The sequence below is a fragment of the Rhipicephalus sanguineus genome, chromosome 5, assembly GCF_013339695.2.
Source record: "Rhipicephalus sanguineus isolate Rsan-2018 chromosome 5, BIME_Rsan_1.4, whole genome shotgun sequence".
Taxonomy (NCBI): domain Eukaryota; kingdom Metazoa; phylum Arthropoda; class Arachnida; order Ixodida; family Ixodidae; genus Rhipicephalus; species Rhipicephalus sanguineus.
Window position 1 is genome coordinate 81,290,920 of NC_051180.1, and position 23,447 is coordinate 81,314,366.

Consider the following 23,447-nt stretch of genomic DNA (forward strand, 5'->3'; position numbering starts at 1 on the left):
CACTGTTGTAGGTGTGAAATGGGTACATTAGCGATGTTTTACTGTAAAAATAACGATGCATAGCACTTGTCATTTGTTGCTTGTTTGAATATTTGAATTTGTGCAAATCATTGCCTCTTTAACTGCCGGTTTGACCGTGGCTGCATATCCAGGGAAATCAGAATATGCATTTTTCGAATCGAATGTGATTTGAATAAGGAGAATATTTGCGCACCCTTACTGATAACTGAATTTCATTCTCGTTATAGCTGCAACAAGCAGTTGCAAATGGCTTTGATGACCTGGAGGGACTGTCAGATGACGATGATGAAGACCTTTCTGCTGACCAGTGAGTTGTCTTGGCTTTTCTTCCCAACCAACATTACCAACGACAGAGAAACAAGATTTACATTTGTTTGATGTGATAGAAAGTTGATGGAAATGTTACTATTCTTTTTTTGAGCCAAGTGAAGAACTCGAGATTGCACATGCATTGGACAGTGTTGTATTCAGTTTTGGCTTTGCTTGTGCTCTTGCATCCCCAGGGGGCACATTTATTCATTGATATAAATCATGTACATAGTCTGCTTTGTTATGTGTTGTGGTCTTAGTGGGCACACTTCACGGCATTGTTTTTGTAATGCTCACTATGGTTTTCTCAGTGCACCTTGTGCAGCTACGGCTTGTTCGTGCCCCTTGTTGTAATGTTTCTCGTGATCTCATTAGTACACATGTAGATTGAAAGTACTAGCTTCTGTTTGTTTACCAGTGTCCTGTATTTTCAGGTACTTCAAACCCCCTGGAGTTATTGGTTATGGTGCAACAACTTCTACTCCAAATCAGGACGGGCAGGTAAGTTCTTGACTTCGGCATATTTAATAGTATATCATTTGCCAATTAATTGCAGTACACCCTCATTAAACGGAACCCGAAGGGGTCGGGAAAGTATGTTCTGTTTAACAGGAGTACAATTTACAGAGAAATAAACGGAGGAGCAGAATTCAACTACGAAACAAATCATATTAGAGGTAGTTGTTCTAATTAAGCAGCAATTCCATTTAAGAGATTTCTGTTTACTGAGAGTCTACTGTATGTGAGGGAAAATAAAGTTATGAAAGAAATGGTAACTGCCTAATCACGCCTTAAGCTCATGACAACAAATTATGCCAGGCACTACAGACACTAGCAGAAGATTTCGTGGTCAAATACATAATTTCTGTGGTTCAGCAGTGTATCATATTTGAACTTGTCTAATGCGCTACTTCCTTCATTCTGTGCCATTATGCTGTTTATCATAGCCAATGCAGCTGCTTGCAATGAACTTTCCCCCAGAACTACGCGAGGAAGCCTTTTTCCACGCCACACTATGGCGTGGCCGCCCACCAGAACGTGCCTGGAACTCACGTCCCCGAGTTCAACACGTATTCCGACAACTACACCAATGGCCTGGATCTTGGGAGTCCTATGCTGCAGGGCTACGGCATGGGTGACGGCTTGAATGGAGGAAGCAACGGCATGCACCAAAATCCTTCTGCACCCCTGAACGGTCAGCAGCCTACTCATTCCCACGGGACTGCCTTGACAAATCAGTCAGGTGAGCACAGTCCAGGTCTTAATGTGGCTAACTGCTGGCTTTTGTTGGCTAACGTTGGCTAGTGTTGTGTGTCAAGGCAGTTCTAGGTAAATAGAGGTAATTAAAATAACGCTAACTCATTTCTCTCACATGTTCTGCTAAACAACCACCGAATTTTTTAGCAGAGGCATTCAAGCCATTGATCGTGCTCACTTCCAGAAGGTTTGCACCCTGCCATGAACCGCAGTTTCATTCATGAAGTGAAAATCAACAGCCGAGGTCTAGCATTTATTTTTTTGCCTGTTCTACACGTTCCTATAGTTTTTAACACTTTGAGGGTGTATTTTTTTTAGTGCTGAATTAAATTCTTCAGACGAATCTGTTTAAGAAAAAAAATTGTCTAAAACTTTTTTGGGTGATCGCAAAGTGACAAAAAAATTATTTGTGTTGTTACATACACATGGTTTATTAGTAACAGCAAGATAAATTCTAAAAAAAAAAAAAAAACTATACGGCTGTTAAAAAACCATGTGTTGAAATAAATGTCTGCGTAGTTTACAGATGTACAAAAATAAGTGCATGAAGTGGCGTTAGGTGGAAACACGGGGGGAGAAAAGCCACTTTTGATCTAGTCAGCATCGTCTCGCCGCGCACACTTTTGAGATGTCGCTCACTCATCAATATCTGAGTCTTAATTCGTAAGTAACTCCTTGTACGACGGGCTGACATTTACTGAATCAGAGCGGCGATTCGGAGGAATCGCCACTAGACTCACTTGCGCCAGAGAAACCAGCGCGCACTTCCATAGCACAAGCAAACTGTGCGGGTGACCGCACTGAATGTAGTTGTGAGCACATCCGAAAAGCAAAAACAAGTCCGAAACCTATAATAATCATTCGTCTTATCGCCAACGAGATGGAAGTGGTTCTTGTGAGTCCCCGAAACAGGAAATGCAACCACAGCGGCATCGTTTGTGTCAGTCAGCGCCTGCACGGAAACAGGCGTAATCGGGTATCAGGGTCCAATAAACGAGGGAGTTACAAATCGGTCACCTTTTGAAAGATTCTAAACCGGAAAGCCATCAGTTTTGCGAGCCCAACAAGCAGGAACTGGCTGAACAACGAAACCGAAGCTAGCCGGCACACTGCTGTAGTAAAGCATGAAAAAAAATGGAGAGACGTCGGCGCAAGAAAAAAATTCCACGTATTCTCGCTGTGTGGCAGCACATGCTGAGCAAGAGGAATTATTGAAAAAGGTGCGCTTTAAACATACAGGCAATGACATACATGTACGTCTTTGACCATCCTGTGGCTGTTAGCGGATGACGTACAACTCTTTGTCTTTGACGCTCAGAGGGTTAAAAGTGTTAATGTGACATACATGTATTAACAAGAACCAACTATTCTTAATTATTGTTCTTACTGATAGAGTACTTGACTTTACTCTCCGTTCGTGTTACGTGGTAGTTTTCTCGACAGAACCATGTGCTCATTCCAGGCATAAGGAACGGCGAAAGCTGACAATGTACTGTCTTTACCAGATGACTATGTTCAGCTCGAAGTGATGTACAAGGCACGAACGAGAGAAGTCGAACGACTCAAGTTTGAGCTGGAAAATGTGCGAGAGTCGTCTAGAGCGGAGATCACATCATTGCAGGACAAGGTGACTACCTTGCAAGGTCTGTGGCAACTTATGTGTTTCCCTTACATTCAAGAAATTTTAGTGATTGTGAGTGTGCATCAATAACAGTACATGCAGGATGTGAAGGTGAAATGCACAGGAACACCTTTAAGTGGTCCTGTCTTTGCAGCTCACTTGCATGAGTGTCTGAGCATTTATTGTATAGGCCCATGAAAGGGCCCGAACCTTGTCAAGATCAATTAAAAAGAAGTGTCGCCCTTACACGAGTTTACAGGGTGTGTTTTACCAAGTACAACAACCAATTTGGTAAATTGGCTAGCAGAAGGAGGAGAGCCTGTGCACAGCGCACTCCACTGTAAAACACCGAATTAGTAATAAATCTAACAGAACTCGTACCATGTTTACTCGAATGTAACGAGAGATTTTTTTTCCAGATTTTTGCTACCTGAAGTCGACCCTCGCGTTACAATAGAATAGTGAACTTCTATATTTTTCTTCTTGGATGCAATGAAAAGTCATGCTTCGCGTTACAATTGTGCTTGCGTTACAACCAAGTAAATGTAGTACATTTCTTCATCCTTATTGAAAGTAGGTGACTGATGTAATCAGTTGGACTTACTTTCATACATAAGATTTGTCTGGACGCCTTTGTCATATCTGTACAGTAATCAATGGCAGAATACTAAATGCATTTTCCTTTTAAAGCTACGCTTTATCATATCTTGATGCACTCCATAGTTGTATAGCAAAGTAAATTTTGTGAATACCAGCTAGTTTACCTTTACGTGCTGGCTTCAGCGCAAGATAGATGACAACACGGTACACTCTTCCAAACATTTTCTTTTTAAGTGCAATGTGTTGTCAGCTTTGTACCTATTTCCGTTTTATTGAGGCTGGCTTATGTAACTCACGTCAGCTTGCCCAAAAAAAGGCGTGTTTATCGACTTTGTTTCACTAAGGCATTGCACCCGGGCTAAATTTATTGAATAATTTGCTCTCATGCTTGAAATATGTAAGCCTCCTGGTTAGCTCAGTTGTACAACTTTTCGAAACTGAAACATAGCTGTGACACCACTGCGTAGCAGTCATGTAATTCTGTGTGTATTTTCTTAATGGGAGAATGGTAGACATTACTTGTTTTGTTGTGGCATATTACCATGTAATTTAAAAGGGTCTATTATCCCCAAGACTGTTACGTTTCTAGATAACTTTGAAGCCTCCCATTTTGACCACTGCTTTAGGTTAACTTGGTTAATTCAAGTGTTTTGGCAGGTTCAGTCTTTCTCAACGCAGTATAATTACGTTTTTCAAAGTACGCTATTTTAGGAATTTTCAGCTTGCCTACTCGCTTACTTTTCACTGCTACTTTTTTTTTTGCTGTTTCCTGTTGTGCCGCTTCTGCATTCATATCTGATGGAGTTGGGAGCAGTGTTGTATTGACTGCAGTGTTATTGGAAAATATTTTGTCACGTGCCTCATTTTTCTGCTGCTCTTTGTACAGCCAGTGCAAAGATGTACATGGAGAACTGGAACCAAGCAAACCAGGCCTTAGCAAACAAGACCACCGAGAATGCCGAGCTGTCTGTCAAGCTTTCCACACTCCAGAACCAGCTGGAAATTGAAACTAAGTGCAGAGAGGAGGTTAGTTTCAGTTGTGAAGTTTGGAGAACTGATCTTTTGCTTTGGCACAGTAGAACATCAACAGAAGACCTGTCAATGAGTTCTCACTTAGTCGGTGCTTTCCGGAAAAAAAAAGGGGGTCATTATGTATAGTAGCTTGTCACTGTTGGCATTACTGGAAAAACCATTGTGTTAGTTGCCTAGATGCAGCAACACTGATGGTTAGATGACAGTACAGAAATTTAAAAGTATTTGACTGTATTTGATGACAACAGTAGGCAACCAAGACATCATGCAGCTTATCTACATTATGCGTGTATCTGAACTGGCTTGAGAGCATCGTGCAAATTTTCAAATTTGCAGCCACTACGTTTGTCACAAATTGTTCCGAGTTTGTCCTCTGCTTTCTCAATGTGTTGGCAATATTTCTCATCAGTGCACCCTGTGTGCCGGCTTTCACACAGAGAACTGTTTTCACACTGGCACTGTTGAAATGGCTTAAAATAATCACCACTCAGCATGTGTGAATTTTGGTGCTGAAAGTGTAGTATATAATCTTGGTACTCAAAATTAGGTCACTTATATAGGGTCAGGTGATTCGTGCTAATGCCTCATTTACACTTGTATTTCTCAATATGGACGTGAGGATTAAAAAGGCACAACAGTGAAATGAGAGATTGGACCAATGATTACTTATTTGCCAATGTGGTTCTGTAAACGCACATTTTACATAGTCTTGCAATATTATCAACTTTATGCTTGGATTAATGTTAGCACTTTGACAGTTGCAGTACAGTTGTGGCACGGGATCATTCCTGACCATGACGGTTACTTTTTGATGGAATTTAGATGAAAATACACATGCATAGTTAGAACTAGGCACACATTAAGGAATCTTGGATAGTCAGAACTAACCAAAAGTCTTAGTTGAATGAATGAATGAATCAGTTTAATGTGAGAGTGAAAGTGCTGAAAACAAATTAAGGCATGTCAAAGCAAGCCATTCATTTCAGCTGTCATTGGAACGATATAATAATCAGAAGTACTGACATTTGTGTTAAACTTTTGAGATGTGCTTGTAGTGTTAAGGAAATGTTTTCATTTTAATTTTTGCTGTTGATGTTTAAAGCAGCTTTTTGTCGATGCATTCATTTGCAGCACATTGAGAAGATGAAAGTGGCGGAGGCCACCATCAAAATGCTGCAAGAGCAGGTTTCAGAGTTGAGCAGCTCAGATGCCCTCGTGCACCTGAAGAGAGACTATGATAACTTGTTGCAAACACGGAAGCAGAAACACCAGGACGAAGTGTACAACTTGAACGAGAAAATTGACGAACTGAGCCGAAGCTTGGCCGCAAAAGTGAGCTTTCTTTCCCTATCTCTTTTTTGACGCCTTCTTGTAGACTGTGATGAACGCTTTTAGGTTCATATTCTGCATTTACTTGCGACTTTGGCTGCAGTGCTTTATTTATCATCATTAACACCAGCTTATTTCAACCCCACTACCAAGAATTTGGCTTTTTCCCAGAACTCTCTTAATAACGCTTGTCCTTATCCATTAAACCCTTTTGCTGGCCCTCACATTTTCTCATTTCGTCACTTTTGCTGGGTATTTATTATGTTCTTCAGAGAGTCTAAAATAGCTTATTTTGACTTGGATATCACAGAGAGTGAACTCTGTGATGTCCCGAAACAGGCAGTGACATGCTTTGTATTGAAGTTCATCTCATCGAGGTTTAACTGTATGTGCTTACAGCCAGTGAAGTCACATTGTTGTTGCTCTTCATTACAGCCGTTGCTTTCTGAAGTTGTACCTCGCATCCGCTTGTAGTAGTGTCAGCAACCAAATGTGTTCACTTATCATCTTCCTTACATATTTCCATCAGCACCACAGCACAATTCTAAAGCTCTCGTGTGACGTTCCGCTTTCTTTGCCTTGGTTACAAATCCTTGCATTGCTCATGGCTTCAGGGTGATGAACTACGGATGTGCAAGGCTCGTTTCGAGGAGCGCGAGAGGCAGTTTGAAGCGAGGCTTTTGGAGAAAGCTGACACCATCAACCAGCTCACGCAGTCGCTGAGCAGCAGCCAGAAGCAGTGCCAAGAGTTCTTGGAAAACCGTGAGTGTGATGGCAATAGGAGGGCTTTTGTGCTTCCAGAGGCTTGGCTGGATTAGCTTCTTTTCAGCAGTTCAAAAGTGGATTAATGGTCGAGATCCCCCTGAGCATAACAAGAGCTGCGGTAGCCTTGTACTCATTTCGTACTTTCGTTAAAAATGTAGTAATATAGCCGTATTCAAGCCATATTGCTCAATGCGTTTAGGAATCTGATATCTCAAACGCCACAGGCGCCGCTTAAAATTAGATGCTTTGGACAATTAACAGCAATGTGTAAGCCTGCAGCAGTAATGGACAGCAGTGCTTCGTCAACTGTAGCAAAGATACTGTAAGTTTTGTGTTTCAAGGTTTGAAGTAATTGCCATTTATCTCTCTCTTACTATGAAAAGTTGAAAAGTAACAGCATTGCATTTATAACTGGAATGCACATTATGATCAAAGATGTTGCATCTTTCATTGCTGACCATGAGCAATCAAGTGCATGTTGGAATTGAGTAAATGCAGTAACTTGGCTGATTGCAATAAAATCTTTACTCTCTTTGAATCCGATCATCCAAAATTAGCTACATGTTTTCCGTTTGCCTTGTATATACGTAATCGTCAATTTTCTTGTATCAAGGGACACCCCACGAATCGAGACAGCTCCTTGAGCAGTTCCAGGTCCTCCAAGAAGAAAGGGGCAAGGAGAGACAGAGATTAAAACGACTAGAGGTTGGTCATCAGTCTTCATCGTGCCTGCCAATACCTTTGCCGCTGCATCTTCCAATACGTACATTTGAGGTTGTTGGACATCGAAACTTTTCCGTAACTATTTCAGGAGGGAGTCGACGACCTCTACCAGCTTCTTGTACCCAAGGCAAACATGGCGCTCTGCAATCCTGAACTGTCAAAGAGGTGAGGAAAAAAAATGAACTTTGGTCCAGTGTTTGATGTACTCGAAACATTAGAGCCCTTCCTAATGTCATTTGTCATCTTATTATTTTTTTTTTAATCTGAAAAGAAATACCTGAATTGCACTTAAGGGCATGTGTTGTGTCTTTAGTTGTACAGACACCTCTATTTGCAGCTGTCATTGGCTGATGTAATGTGTGTAAACTTGTCACAGAAATAGACCTCAAGTGAAAAAGAGAGAGAGAAAAAAATTGACAGCTTCGCACAAGTGATGCCAAGCCTAAAAGGACAGCGGAACTGGGCGGTCTTCCTTGTTTTTGTTTATTTTTCTCCTTTTTTCTTCCTCTCTTTCTTTCTGTTTCTCTCTGTTTTTTTCTATCTCTTTTTTGTCTCTTTTTCTTTCTATTTCTCTTTTTGTCTATCTTCACTTTTTATATCTCTTTTGTCTTTCTTCCCTTTCTTTCTTTCTCTCTCTCTCTCCCTTTATTGTGACCTCTCATTTTGTATTGAGTCTTGGGGCGGCACGTACTGAACTTGCCTGGACCCGTTTAGACGACTTAAAAATGTGCTGTGGGAATCATTACTTATTCTAAGTGTAATGACCCCAGCAAACCTTTGGTTTCGCAGTTACTTATTTTGCCCTTTGACCTGCTCCAGAAATTAAAACTAGCCAAACATGTATACACTGTTGTCAATTACGACCACCCTTTTAATGTGCCATCTGTTTTGCACACCTTGTCGTTTTACTAGACAACTAAACTTTGGTAATTGGAATATTCCACGGACTAACAACGTATGTGGTGAATGTCTTTTATAGTTCATTGGTATTAAGATCTGGAATGCTATTCCTTTTGAAATAAAAATGTCTTCTAATTTTACTAAAGCACTAGAAGAACACTACTTAAAACAATTAATTTATCTGTGAACGTAACGTCATGTTTAGTCTGACGACTGATTCTCATTTTAACAGCGAAGCTGTTCAGGCAGGCCATAAAAGCTTTGGTGTGTATTGCACAAATGTGCACTAAAAACTATCATCGTCACGAGTGGGTATATGCCACAGAAATTGGGTAAATCCCACAACTCACTGCTGGCCCTTTAAAAATGAGGAAGGCAACAGATGGCCGGCGAATACCAATTAAGATTTCTAGACCAGCAATGGAGAAAAGCTTTAATAAACCGTCGGGATTAACCCAGTGATAAATGCCATCTGGCCGCACATGTCAGCTTCGCTGGAGCATCTGTACTGAGTGCTTCGGCATTACGTACGAGAGAATACCAGGGAATGGTGAAGGCAACGGTGGCTGCGAGAAGGCCCCGAAGCGATGGAAGCCCTATGCTAACGATGACGTGCCCATAGATCTATGGGAGGTGAGAACACTCGGTTTCAGTGTGAGTTTCAGTCTCTGGAGTTCGGACATCCATGTTGTGTCTATGACTGTCTGTGGTTTAACTCAAACCTCGCTGCGCTGGGAAGCAACCTAGAAACAGCCTAGTGTCCCCTAGCTAAAGCCTGGCAACAACCTAGAAGCAACCGGATTAGATTTCAGAATCGTCCAGCTTCATTGTTTCAAGCCTTGTGCGACTTAGTGCAAGCTTAGTCATTTTTTTTAGTATGTACATAGGGTTTTCTTTCCTTTTGTTCTTTCCTGTGTTGTAACACTTTTTTTTTATTCTTTTATGTGGTTATTTCAAGTTCTATATTGTTTGTTTACTGATTCTTTGTTCGATATTCGACATTATATAACTTTACTTAGTTGCACTTTTCCGAAGTGCCATTATAAAATGTTACTTTTTGGACACACAGTAGCCTGTGGCTATGGGTCCACCCAGTGTTTGCAAACTCTGCGTAGAAAAAAAAAAAAAGAGGGAAATAAAATTAAATTTCTTTTTCTCTCTCTTTCTTTGATTCTCTGACTTTCTCTCATTCTTTCTCTGTTCCCTTTCTTCTCTATATATATTTCTTGCTTCCTATTTCTTTCTATCTGTCTCTATTTCTTTCTCTTTCTGTCTTTCTTCCTTATCTTTCTCTCTTTCTTTCTGCTATGTGCTTTACTCTATCCACTCCTTCTTTCCCTCCTCCTCAGCCTCACTTCCCTTTCCAACCCGCTTGCTATACTATACTATGCAACACTCTGTTATGCTCTGCTAGCATGCCTGGATAGCCCAGTGGTTATGATGCTGGCCTTTGGATCGTGGGTATGCGGGTTCAAATCCCGCCTCGTCAAGAAATTTTTTCGCCAAAGATTTCCCTCTATCTATCTCTTTCTCCCCTTCTTTCGCTCTCTCTGTACATGTTCTCTCACCCATCACAGTTATCAGAATCGTGCACTGGACAAATCGGTGTACATGTTCTGTGAACGAAGCAGAAGATGAAGAAGAGGATGAACAGGAAGAAGATGATGAACATAGTGCATGCTGGTTCATTACGATGATAATTTTCTGGGGATGGATTGCAACCAACGGCTGGCATAAACAGCTCTGCTATTAAAAGAGAAAAAAGAAAACGTTTGTGTGCGTGCACAATCTTCTCAAACATCTTGTGTCTTGGAGGCGAGCCATAAACATTGTCCACGTGGGTGAAAACAGCTGTGTAGTTTTCTTGAAGTGGTCGCTGTCTTCAGAAGATGTCAACACCCTGATGTTTCGTTGTTGACAACTAAACATCGCATTGGGATGTGCTCTTTATTGTCAAAGGATTCTGCCACCAATTTAGTTGTCATTTACAACGTATCAGCACGACAGGTAGACGAAGGGAAGTGAAATGACCGTAAGTGTGGTTGAGGTTGACCTAACGCTTCACACAACACTGCAACCCACTGCCCGTATGTTGCTCCAGGTTGATTGATCACTCACTGGTATTGTATAATTTCTTTGCGCATTTTTTTGCAGTGACGACAACCTAGCGGCTCGGTCGCTCAGTAAGCCATCCTCTGAGGATCCTATGTGGAAGGTGCGCCTGTGCTGCCGTGAGGTTGGCCACCTTCGCTCTGAGGTCCTAAGGGCAAGGGACGGGCTCTCGCTCGCTGACAAAGAGCTTGACGCACTCAGGAGAAAGCTGGAAATGGCAGAGGTATGTTCTTTGTTTGTTTTTATTTGTTGTTAACAGGTGACCAGGTGTAATATAATAACAATAATTGTTGGTGTTTTATGTCTCAAAACTACGATATGATTATAAGAGACGCCATAATAGAGGCCTCTGGAAATTTCTACCACATGGAGTTCTGCGTCGTCTTGAACTTGCACCTAAATCTAAGTACACAGGCCTCTAGCATTATCGCTTCTATCAAAATCTGGCCGTCGTGGCCGGGATTTGATCCCGCGACTTTGCGGTCAGCAGCCGAGCCCCATAACCTCTAGCAGCGGGTGCGACCAGGTGAAACCGGAACATTAAGTAAATGGCTGCTTGGAAAGGGCTCTTTTTGATTGTTTTATTTCTAAATGCTGGTATACAGCATAACCGCATGCTTCTTAATGTGATGGCCTGTAGGCCTTTAAATGATAATATTATGTGTACGCCTTTAAACGAAAATATAAAAATTCTAAAACGCATGTCGAACTGGAACCCATGAACTTGCTTAAATAACAGAGCGTGAGACTTCTTGAAAGTGTTCAGCCTGCAATGCAGTTACCACGAAGAGTTCTTTAATGAAAGGCCACCTGGGCACATTAAAGACTCGTAGGTTTATCTATGCTATTCGAAGGTTTCGCTTCCACCATGCCTAAAACCACTTTACCTGGCACCAAGATATGGTGTACTAGAGTGGGGCAGTGTGTCGTCTTCGCAGCAAACCTGTTGGTGAGCAGTGGTCACTCTTGCGATGATGCCACCAGAAGGGTGCACGATTGAACAGTGTGCCTGGCGCACGAAATTTAAATGTGCGGTGCAAAACTATCTGCAGTTATTGAGTAAAATGGTCACATAACACAATTGAAACTAAAGTTATTTGCACGATTGAAACACTATAACACATTTGGATGCATTATTGCAATAAATAAAGCTGCTTCTGCGTCGTCTGAGCTGGCACAGTTACTGTCGCAGAACAATGTTCCGGATAGTCTGCATGCTCACTGTTCTGATGGAAGGGGACATAAAAAAGCACTTCGCTGTTTATTCCATGTATATGGACGCCTGTCTAGCTATCACACTAATTTGAAGCTGTGCAACAAAACACACGAAGAGGTCCAAAAGCATAACATTAACAGCTAGCATCAGGTGAGCTCCACGACCACCCATCGCCTGCATTAACCAGGAGAATGTTCACAAGGTTCTCGATGTACAAAAATATAAAGCTCAATGGCGAATGCTGCTTCATTTCTTTAGACATTTCGCTCAAAGGGGGACCAAAGTGCAGGAATACAGATAAATGCTCCGCAATGTATTCGGGATGTTGGATGTATCCTATGTGAAGAAGCGCGGAATCCCAACTAGAGCACTGCACGGGCCGTGATTTCCGGCCCGGGCCCGGCCCGGGCCCGGAACTCGTTCGAGTTTACCCGCCCGAGCCCGGCCCGGTGATTCAATACGCGACCCGGGCCCGGCCCGAACCCGACAAAAAGTTTCGCCTACCCGGCCCGGCCCGGCCCGACGGCATATCAGGCCCGACAGAGGCCCGAGCCAATAATATAGGTCCAGAACACAGAATCTACAGCAAACTGTTTTAAGTAGCAAATATCTACGCTTTGTTGGCGAATATTTCGCTAACAATTCTACTTTAACCAACGGTAATTTCGTGTAAAAAGGGGTTCACGGTGGAAACAGTTGAGTGGACATACTGGTTACAATGAACGTTTGGCCTACTATCACTGGTCTAGTACTATAGTTATGGTATACTATAACTTTTTTTTGCTAATGCAATGGGGATCATCAAGAGCGTTTTGTAGCAGATATTGCAGCAAGGAAAGTGATTTGCAGCATGGGTTTAGTTTCGATAGGAAGTACAATAAAAACAGAGGAGACAGAGAACAAAACGTTCTCTTCAATTTGTTTTTATTGCGCTCTTTAGTGAAACTTAAAACATGCTCTAACGACAAAGGCAATCGTGCACCCGGCTTCTGGATATGTAACACGTGTCTTCAACATTTTAACACCTTGCCGCAGCAAGATAGAGGAAGAAAGCCAAGTTTATTACCTTGTTGTAAATACACTAACCTAGATAAAAATTATAACGAACCGTGCGCACCACGTGTACTTTTAGAAATACGTATAGGCAGCCGAAAGGACGAAAAAAGTATTTGTTGTAGCATTCTTTTCAAGTATCTAGAGATTCCGGCTTTAAGCACGCCATCCACCGTTGCATCACATATCCTGCCGCGCTAAAGTTTCTCGCACTGCATACGCTAGCCGCAGGGGTGCACATCTGCCTTACGAATTGTGAAGGTGTCGGCAGTCGTTGTTCTTAACATCCACCACTGGAGCAAATTTAGGATGTCTTTGTGGACCTCTACAGAATGAACGTAGCTGTGCAGCTTATCCCTTCATTTCTATCGTTCCCGAACGTCGTGGCACTATTCAGTATCACCTATAAAACTCCTCTTTGAGGGCTTCTGCTTGCAGTTTTCAGCAGTGTATGTTATGCACGGCTTGCACCACGCTCTTTTTTTTCGTATAATAATGCTCTGTGCCTTCCTAACGATGTTGTACTGGTAAAAGGTGACCACTGCACTACGTGGGTAGGACTGGCAGGAGGTGGACGAAGCGATTTCGATCTGCTTTTGGTGTTCGTTACAGTTTGGTAATAAAGGCGCGAATAAGCTTCCCGGCGCTTACTCATTGGATGCCTATGGTTCGAGGTAAAGGGACATCACCCGGCACGGAATTCGTAATTGCCTTTTTTCAAGCCTAATATTTCGTCAAATGAATATATTTTGCCTGACGCCTTATGCTGTTTGAACCTATGCTATTCCTGCACATTCCAACGGTGTTGCGGCAGTGTCATGTAGCTCTCACACTATACCTGTATAGCGCAGGGGACCCAAACGCGCGGCCTGTACGCCTCTCCCTAAAGGCCCGCGGGCCGCACAGGACTGTCTTCGTCCCATTTTTTTTTCATTTTCTTTATAACTATGTTCTTAAGCTACACAGGCATGACAGGTCTAAAGCTTTTTTGTCGTGAGGCATCCCCTGCGGCCACCATGTGTTGATACCTAACCGTGAAACAAAACTCTATATTTCAAAAATCGGCGTCCAGATATCAGTCATGTTGAAGATAGGTATCGATATGTTGTTGGAATCCTGCCGCGAAATACCCTTCAGAAACAACACACATGTGATATATGGGAAAGCTGTTCTTTTAAATGGCAACGTTAGCTGACATTTGGTATGACCTATCCCCCTTCCCCCCCCCCCCCCCTCCCTCCACGCGCGCTTTTAGCTGCGTTACTGTGCTGGCTCTTGCGGGAGTAAATTTTTGTGAATGCGGCCTGCTAGTAGAGGTGGGTTTCGACCCCTGATATAACGAAAAAAGGCGAAAGTGAAAATGTTAAAAAATTGGGCACACCAAGTTGGCTGCGCGCGTCCATCTCGCGCCACATGACCACTGGGGGCCGTTACGAAGCCACGGAAAAAGAATGTGTCTGTATAGGAATTTTATGTAACGAGACTCCGTGCACTCCTTTCGTTTTAGTGGAAGCCTGGAAATTTCAAAAAACGCTTCCCCGCTTTGGAGCTCTGTGATCGCTCTTGCGATAAGTTACAGGTATATATTTTTTATAATACATTTATTACTGCCATTACAGGATAACATTTGGGATATAAGATGGTGATGAATATAAATAAAGCACTGAATAACGACATGTTAACTATATAAGCGTCTGGTATATCTACCTTTAGTTCGGCCATTCCAGATAATTCAAGTAGCCCCATATGCAAGGAGCGAAAGAAGATCAGTACTTGTCTCTAAACAGGGGCGTAGCCAGAAGGTGGGGGGAGGATGGGGGGGTTCAAACGCCCCCCGAGATTTTTTTTCATTTTTGCATGTGTATAATACACGCACACATACAAACGCACACACGAACGTACATAAATCATGGTCGGACCACGCCCCCCCCCCCCCCCCCCCCCCCCCCCCCCCCCCCGAAACAAATTTCTGGCTACGCCCCTGACTCTAATAAAATTTCTCCATAAAGCTTGCCCCACATAAAAAAGCGTTTTTTTTTTCGGGACAAAATGTGAAACATCTGTATGTATGCGCAACGTATGTGGAACAGACTTGACGAGACACTAGAAAGAAAAACAATTTCTCTGTTATCAGTAAATTACTCTTTTGCGATTCCTAAAACACCACGCTCGCCGGGACAAGACTCTTGGTAAGTGAGAAAATGTGCAAAAAGGTAAATGCGGGTGGCGACGGCCCCTTTAAATTCGCGCAGCAGACACCGTGACACCTTAGATTCTGACGGCGTCTAATGGGGCCTACGTAGTTCCTAATCACAGAAATGAAGTACACTGACCTTTGAGGGGGCCACAGACTTAACATACCAAGTTTAAGGAAATTTTATTGAGCCAATGTCCCCAAATACGACAAATACAGTTTGAAATCCGTGACGTCAGGCTCGGAGATTTCGACGCGAAATTTAAAAAATGGAATTTTGACCTTGATTTTCTTGTCTGATAATAAACTTATGATGGTGAAATGAATGACATTCGAGTTCTTAGAGTTCACTTTATCAGTCTAAACCGATTCAGTACTTCACTATAGCGTCCATTTATGAACCCAGGAAAGTCCAAGCCCGGCCCGACCCGAGCCCGCCACCACAAACCCGGGCCCGGCCCTAAGCCCGGAGCTTCAGGCCCGAGCCCGGCCCGGGCCCGCCGTGAGAACTACTTTACCCGGCCCGGCCCGGCCCACGGGCCGGGCCGGGCTCGGGTTTTCGGGTAGGCCCGAGCCCGTGCAGTGCTCTAATCCCAACTGGTCTGCAGGAACTATATTGCATCAGGCTTCCACAAACACCAAGTCTGCCGTGCACACGCAAAATTCACTAACGCATCATGAGAAACAGAAGGGAGCAATTGACGAGTTTCCCATGTACACGCACGACCATCACAGCAGCTACAACTATACTGATCTCGGAGGTTTTGCATCTCCGCTTTCCATAAATTACTTCAACGTGTGGCAACAGGTGGCGACACAGTAGTACAGTGTGCTCTGGCTCTGCTGGTTGTCATCATGAAAAGAGCCTCGTTTTTGGCGCCACACGACACGCTGTCCCATTCCAGTACAGCATAACCAAGAATTGGTTAAATTAATCAATGTAAAAGTGTGCTAAGGTGCTCATTGTTTGTAAATTGTATTCTATAACCCCTTTCATTCTTTTCTTTCTTCAGAATGAAGTAGCGAGGTTACAGGAAAAGCTTCAGGGCAGAGATGGTTCGGAAACAGAGTCCCAGTTTCAAGACATGAAGGACGAACTGACAAGGAAGGTCCAGGTAAGGATGTTGGTTTAATTTCAAGTGTACATACTAAGTTGGAATGCATATAGTGTGCATATACCCACAATCAAAGGTTAGTCAGGTCTTTCTGCACAGATGTAACCAACCATTCCCATGCCTCTTAAAAAAAATGTAAGAACATGGTTTCTTCAAATGGCCAGTAATACCGCGTCCAAGAGGTGGATGGGGGCCGTTCATAATTCACTGTGAAGAATTGAAAACAGTGATGGCGTGAAACTAGGGGTATGCTTCCTGTGAAACAACCATAGATTAAATCGTAGTACTTTTAGGCTGTTGTGTTTCAAGTAGGCATGTGCAAATAGTGCATTTTAGGTTCGGTGCAAATAGTGATTTGGTCGAATAATTTCTAATCGAATTCGAATAGTATATATAAAATATTGTAATGAAAAATGAGCATATTTGTCATGAGCCCACTAACCTGCACAATATTTTTTAAAATAGAAACAAGGCATGTGAAAATGTCATTCTTTTTGGTTCAAAGGGAAGTGGAAGCAACTTTGAATAGTTGCAAGATTTGACTTTCGGTAGAATGCTAGTGAGAACCTGTAAAATATGTTATGTTTTAAAATTTACTATACTTGGAGCGTATGAGCCAGTATAAAAGCTTTTAAACTTAAAAAAAAAATGATGAATTGATACGAGGGTAATATGTTCATTTGACCTTGAAGTGGGGCTTCGTGGCAGTGCGGCTTTCCCCAGGATAGGTGTACTCACGGTATAGCACCCCTCCACTGCAGTGAAACCACCTTTACAGGGGGGGTTACATGCGGTTTATGTATGTCTATTCGTGCACTTTGAATACTTTGAAATTTAGAAGAATTTAAATTCGTTTCGAAGCGAATTCGAATACTGTAATATTCGTTCGAATATCCGAAGTGCTCAAATATTCGCACATACCTAGTTTGGGGTGAACGTCTCAGTAACCAGAGGCAAGAAGAGGGTCATAAAGACAACAGAATGCTGCACAAATTGATTTTGGTTGCCACGAAACAGCAGGCATGCATTGCCTTAAGCTAATTAGTATAGATTAATGAGGCTTTGTCATCCACGAATTAGAGTCATAAATTGACAGTCTGCCCTAGAGCGATGGCTTTGACACCTATTTAAGATCACCTACTCAGGAGTATACCAACGAAGTTTGTTGTTGAAACTGTTGCCTGAAGTTCGTTGATGGACTCGGTTCCTTCCATGCAGACCTTGGAGGCCAAGCTGTGTCAGGCTGAGGCTGCCTGTGAGCAGCTGAAACAGCAAGAACGTCAGCTCCTGCTTGAAAGAGAGTCTTTCCTAAGGTCCTGTGCCGAAGACAAGGCTCAGGCAATTGAAACGTAAGCAAGCTTGCACTAGCTCTTTTTACAGCTCAGCTGTTGTAAAACTTGTTTCGCTACACTTTCACAGTCCTGAATCCCACCATTTTGTTCAAGAGGTGCCCTTGAAAGAAAATGTTTACCGAAAAATAATAAACTCTCCAGCCACTTTGCTAAAGTTAAACTTTAGAAGCTCTAAAACTGACCCGACGTTTCGGGACCGATTCGGTCCCTTCCTCAGGGGTGACTGTTCGGCCGGCTCCGAAGCTAGCGAGTTTCTTTGGTGGTGTCCCCCTCTCCATTGTCCTTCTTCCCGCCGTTCTTGTTGCCGCAGTGTTTCTTCCACTGGTTCCATAGACCGTGCACGTACACACTCGGCAAGGTTCCAGTTGAGCGGTTGACATTTCCCGGTGTTGTTTGGATATGCCAGGATTCCAAGAGCTGCCTTTTTGTGTGGTTGCCTTCCGTGTCGATCAATTTTGACGACGCCCGGGTCATTGACACAGAAGGCAACCACACAAAAAGGCAGCTCTTGGAATCCTGGCATATCCAAACAACACCGGGAAATGTCAACCGCTCAACTGGAACCTTGCCGAGTGTGTACGTGCACGGTCTATGGCACCAGTGGAAGAAACACCGCGGCAACAAGAACGGCGGGAAGAAGGACAATGGAGAGGGGGACACCACCAAAGAAACTCGCTAGCTTCGGAGCCGGCCGAACAGTCACCCCTGAGGAAGGGACCGAATCGGTCCCGAAACGTCGGGTCAGTTTTAGAGCTTCTAAAGTTTAACTTTAGCAAAGTGGCTGGAGAGTTTATTATTTTTCGCATAAATTTTTCACCCAGCCAGACAGATCTCTGTCGAATATGTTCACATTTAAATGTTTACCGAGCACAAAAGAAAAGATAAAGCAATTTGCTTCACAACATCAATAAGTATATTCTGCTCCTGTCTGCACCAGCAGTGTGATATATCAGTCTGCACTACCGAGCATGCCTTGTTTGTCAGCACACGAACGTTTTATTCTGTTCTCATCGAGTGAAACTCTGTGCACCAGAGTGAGGCAGAGATTCTGAGAACTTTCTCGTGGACAAGTTTAGTTGGGCCTGCTTGTAAGGATCATTCGCAGCTGTTGAATGGCTGCAGCACTGCTGTACTGCTATACTGCATGTTTCGACGTTGATCTTCAGGTGCAAGAACTCGATCCTGGAAATGCATCATGGTGCGATGAAGAGGCTGAGGGAAGAGCTGCTGTCCTTGTCGGAACGTGAAAAGGAGCAGGTCATCCGAGAATACGAGGCAAGAATACAGGAGTTGAAGTAAGTTTTGTCTTCTCTTCACGGGTTTAAATCCAAACAAGAGAGCAATTCAGGGGAAGATCAGAGTTTGAAGAGATGAAAAATCCTTGAGCTGCAAGTCCACTTTTTAAAACATTGGCTCCAGCGACACTCCCTGTTCAAGGATATTTTATCTCTTTACAGGTTTAGATACCCAATATCAGATGTGCTTAAAGGCAATGTTAAAGGAAGGTATGAGCCTTTAAGGCAATGCTAAAGGAACTTTATTTTGCTTAAAGGCAATGTTAAAGGACTACATTATATCATTATAGGTGATGCTAAAGGAAGATATTATCCTTTTGTTGTTCGGTTCTTGTGATAATTTAAGTTACCCGAAATTGGTTCTCTGGACATTGATAGTTGTGAAAAAAAATTTAACCTGTACGGTTCCTAGGCTTTCCGAAAGTATCAGGGACTGTACAACAGCCAAGCAATGTTGCAGATACTATGTAGAGTTATAAGGAAAGCTTTTAAGACCACGGCATCAATAAAAAGATTAAAATTCATTTTAGGACAGCTCTACAACTAATGCCGTGTATTGCATTGGTTGAACGCACGCATGTGTGCTTCATCACTTTCTTTCCGTGAGCATGACCAACTTGAAAAGAAAAAAGAAAAAAAAGTTGCGGCACTATTGGCATCCGCACTTATGCTTGCAGCTATGGGGGTCATTAATTACAACTCTCTTTTTTTTTCCATTTCCAGCTCCAATTACAGCACCTTGCAGCAGACCATCAATGACGTGAAAGAGCTCTACATAAGGAGTTGTGAAGAAAAACGTTTTCTTGAGTCCCAGATCCAAGAGCTGACTAGCAGAGAGGAAATTATTAAGCAGGACATTGAAGAGAGGCTTCACAAGGAGTTCAAAGAAGTCCTGCAGAAAGGTGATTCCCCGATCTCAGAGTTTTATCCGAGGAACTTGACCTGAACCAAAAGTTGGTGGACACTTTTCACCATGTCTAAGTTAATTGCTGTACTGTTGGCTTCCATGGAGTATTTAAAATTGGATGTTTATAATTAGTATGCATTACCACCAACACTGACAAATTGTCCGCAATGTTTACGAACAGGGGCTTATTTTACAAACTTATCAATGTCTCATTGTGTTTAATGAAACATCTGACCTTGGAAATGTCCCGGTCATTGGTCTCCGAATATTTAGTTGGGAGGCACATTATGGTAAAAGAATGTAGCATGGGTACCTGCCTTGAGCAAGTTTATGCAGGCAAGTTCCCTAAAAGTAAAAATTAGAGCTGTGCGAATAGCAAAATTCTGAGTGCGAAGTGAATTCGAATAATAAAGATTGAGTGCGAATCGAATCGAATAATTTCGAATAATTTTCGAATATTTCTCAAACATTTTTCGAATAATTCGAAGTGAAATTACAGAAAAAGTTGCAGAGAATCCCTAAGTATGTTCTTGTGAGATAGCAGCATGAAAGTGTTTCTTTTCGCTAGGTTGATGAAGCGCTGGTGGGGTGGTGTTTCATAGTTTTCTTATCAACAATGAGGCAATGTAGAGGCCGAATTGTATTTATGTACAGGATTTTGCGCAACCAAAGTGTTGCCGACAACACTTTACACATGATAGGCAAAGATGCCATTTCCTCAGCCTCTCCTCCTCTTTCAACTTCTGTGGAAGCCCAACTGATGCGGCGGACAAGGGTGTGCTCCCTTCAAGTCCGGAGTTCCAAATCTGCCTCGTAGACGTCAATATATAAGAACATCTGAAATTTTGGATGCTAAAAAGCTTCGGTGTCCGATTTTTTGGACATCCTGCCCAAATTTCAGGTCCAAAACAGCATTAATTGAGCCCCCAACTCTGCCACATCTTTCATCTCCATATTGGAACCAGCGTTTTCTTGAGTTAATACATTTGCGACCGTGGCGGAGCTTGAAAGACAGCTTTGCCGCAATACGGGGGTGTGATGAGGTGAAGCATATTGAAAATCTAGGAACCACTTCTAAACGGACGTTGACTGTCTCTTGGCTAAGTTCGACCGTAACGGACCTTGAAAGGCAGCTTTGCCGCGATACGGGGGTGTGAGGAGGTGAAGCATATTGAAAATCTAGGGACCACTTCCAATCAGACGTTCGCTGTCTCTTGGCTAAGTTCGACCGTAACGGAGCTTGAAAGGCAGCTTTGCCGCAATACGAGAGTGTAATGAGGTGAAGCATATTGAAAATCTGAAGGGGTCACTTTCAACCGGACGTTGACTGCATTTGTCTTTGGGAAGTTCGAATAGTTCGAATAGTAAAATTTCAGTGCGAATCGAATCGAATAGCAAACACTATTCGAAAAATATTCGAAATTTCGAATATTCGCACACCCCTAGTAAAAATCGATAGCAGTAATGTCAATGTGATGTAAAGAGCACGCAGAAAGAACTGTGACTCTGTGTCCATGTCTGCACACCCAAGTTTTTTCAGTGGTGAATCATATGTCTACTTTCTGTCATTCTAAAAAAAAGTGCGTTTTTTGCTGTTCTGTGCTGTTCCGAATTTCCACTTACGCATTATGTCTTATGGTAAACTACAGTTAACAAAATGTGTATGTATCACACGAAATTGGTGTACTGGGACAATTGTTTTTAATGCATGCTCTCCCCCTTCCCCTTCATTGTTACTACTGCAGAGTTTTACAAATTTCATCATTCATGGATCGTCAAGTATGAATGTACGAAAAAGTGATTGTTTAACTGTGCAGTTATACTCTGGCACTCTTGAACTTAGTCATGGGTGTATATATTGAGGGGGTCCGCTCTACGCACGGCTGGTGCAGAAGCCTAGCTCCGGTCCCAGCCGCAAATAGTCGTACCGTGTCAACGTCCCCTTCCCGTAGCGCGCGTCATCGCAGCTACGACGGGTTCGGGCGAATAAGGCAACAGGCTAGAACAACAAACAACACTTTATTGCTACGTTAGCAATAACGCGTAAATGTCGCGTAGAGGGATAGTCCGCTCTCGTAGAAAAACAAAGGGTATGGCTTACACCTTCGGTCGATGATCGGCTCGCGGGTCTCGGGGCGGTGAGATGTTCCTTCGTAGGTCAGCAGGGCACGAGAGGCCGTCTCCCTGCCTGGTCGGCAGTTTTTGTTCACCTCCCGTGTCCCTCCCCACCGCGAGGGTTGATTCCCTCGCAGGGCGAGTTCCCTTTCCCGCGAGCCGGGATGCGAGGATTAGCGCGAGGAGTAGCGGGAAAGAAGGGGTTGTCCGGAAAGGGCGACTGTGCTCCTCTCCTAGTGGTTCCTTCGCTCCCGCTGTCAGTTCCCGATCGCGCCTGCCTTAAGGAAAGGAAATGGGCGCGCGTGCTCTCCCACATCCTCCTCCCCTTAAGAAAGCCCTCGGACGACAGAGACTGCACCATGAGGTAATATTTTGTTATTCCTCATCGAGAAAGGCTAGGATGGATCGGTCCAGGTCCGTGCCCTCCTGCGGTCGGCCCTCTGCCGTGGGTGTCGCCGGTGCCCCCACTGGCGTCGCCGCTGCCTCCGAAGTAGCCACCACCGGCCGCGTTGCAGTCTTCGCTGCCGTGTCCACTTGCGTCATGGCTTCCCCAGTCGTCGCCTCCGCCGTCACTGCTGCGGTAGGTCTGGCCTGCTCCTCCCGCCCCGTGGTCCGGACCGCGCCTCCTTGGGCCCCGCCTCTCTGGTCGTTGGTGGTGATTGAGAGGAGCGAGTCAGCGAAGCGTTTCATTCCAGGCGGCCTCTCCAGCATGGTTCGGGCTCCTCCGGTCTGGCGGGGCTCGGGGTTTTTGGCGTGCTGCGCCGTGGCCTTGAGGGAGCATAGGCCATCGGGGTGTCCACACAACCCTGGCACGTCCTGGTGGCTGCGGCCCCCAGGCAGCTGGCTCTCCCAGTTGAGTTGGCATTGGTCTTCGGTCCTCTTGTGTGGAGGCCGGGCGGTGAGGCGATGGGGTAGCGTGGAAGTGGCAGTGGGATGTACCAGTTGACCTCCAGTCAGGCGTCCATGGCGATGTTTGCCGGTGGTGGTGGGGCTGCGACGACTGAATGTGAGTGTGGGCTCGCCGTGAGGAGGCGGTCTCCTCTCCGAGCCGTCCCGGCGGCACCTATTTCCCTTTTGCTTATCCAACATGCAGAGTTGTCTCCGCCTGTTTCGCAAGAAGTACCGCGGCTCAGGGCTTTTCACTCGGTGTCGAGCGTTCTGAGCCGCCGCCTGCGGCTCGGAGGGGGACTGATAGTCGTCCCCATGCTCCTCCCGTGACACGTAGCGTTTCAAGTCGCATACGTGCACTGGTCCGCCGCTCGGTTTGCCTTTCATGTTCGCGAGCCGATAAACAAGCGAGGAAACCTTCTCTCGCACTCGGTACGGCCCGGACCATTTCGGTGCCAGCGAGGCTGCAAATTGTTTGCTGGCGTCGCTAAGAACATGATGGCGTCGCAGCACCAGATCGCCCACTTCGTAGTGTACGTTCCGATGCGAGCGGTCGTACTGCGCCTTCTGTTGTGCCCTAGCAGTGCCGAGATTACTGCGTGCTTTACGTAAAACTTTCGCTAGCTTCTCGCGCAACTGCGCT

General features: G+C 44.1%; 1 protein-coding gene across 1 annotated transcript in view; it reads left to right on the plus strand.

The window, feature by feature from the left end:
* Nucleotides 1-23,447, plus strand: part of LOC119393845 (centrosomal protein of 152 kDa) — a 42,476-nt gene that overhangs the window by 3,083 nt on the left and 15,946 nt on the right. The window contains exons 3-16 of the mRNA XM_037661025.2: nt 249-328; nt 765-831; nt 1,312-1,573; nt 3,093-3,230; nt 4,695-4,834; nt 5,972-6,172; nt 6,784-6,931; nt 7,548-7,639; nt 7,746-7,822; nt 10,712-10,892; nt 16,146-16,247; nt 17,466-17,596; nt 18,766-18,894; nt 19,618-19,796. Of these exons, the coding sequence (XP_037516953.1) occupies nt 249-328; nt 765-831; nt 1,312-1,573; nt 3,093-3,230; nt 4,695-4,834; nt 5,972-6,172; nt 6,784-6,931; nt 7,548-7,639; nt 7,746-7,822; nt 10,712-10,892; nt 16,146-16,247; nt 17,466-17,596; nt 18,766-18,894; nt 19,618-19,796 (1,927 nt within the window). The remainder of the gene's footprint in view (nt 1-248; nt 329-764; nt 832-1,311; nt 1,574-3,092; nt 3,231-4,694; nt 4,835-5,971; nt 6,173-6,783; nt 6,932-7,547; nt 7,640-7,745; nt 7,823-10,711; nt 10,893-16,145; nt 16,248-17,465; nt 17,597-18,765; nt 18,895-19,617; nt 19,797-23,447) is intronic.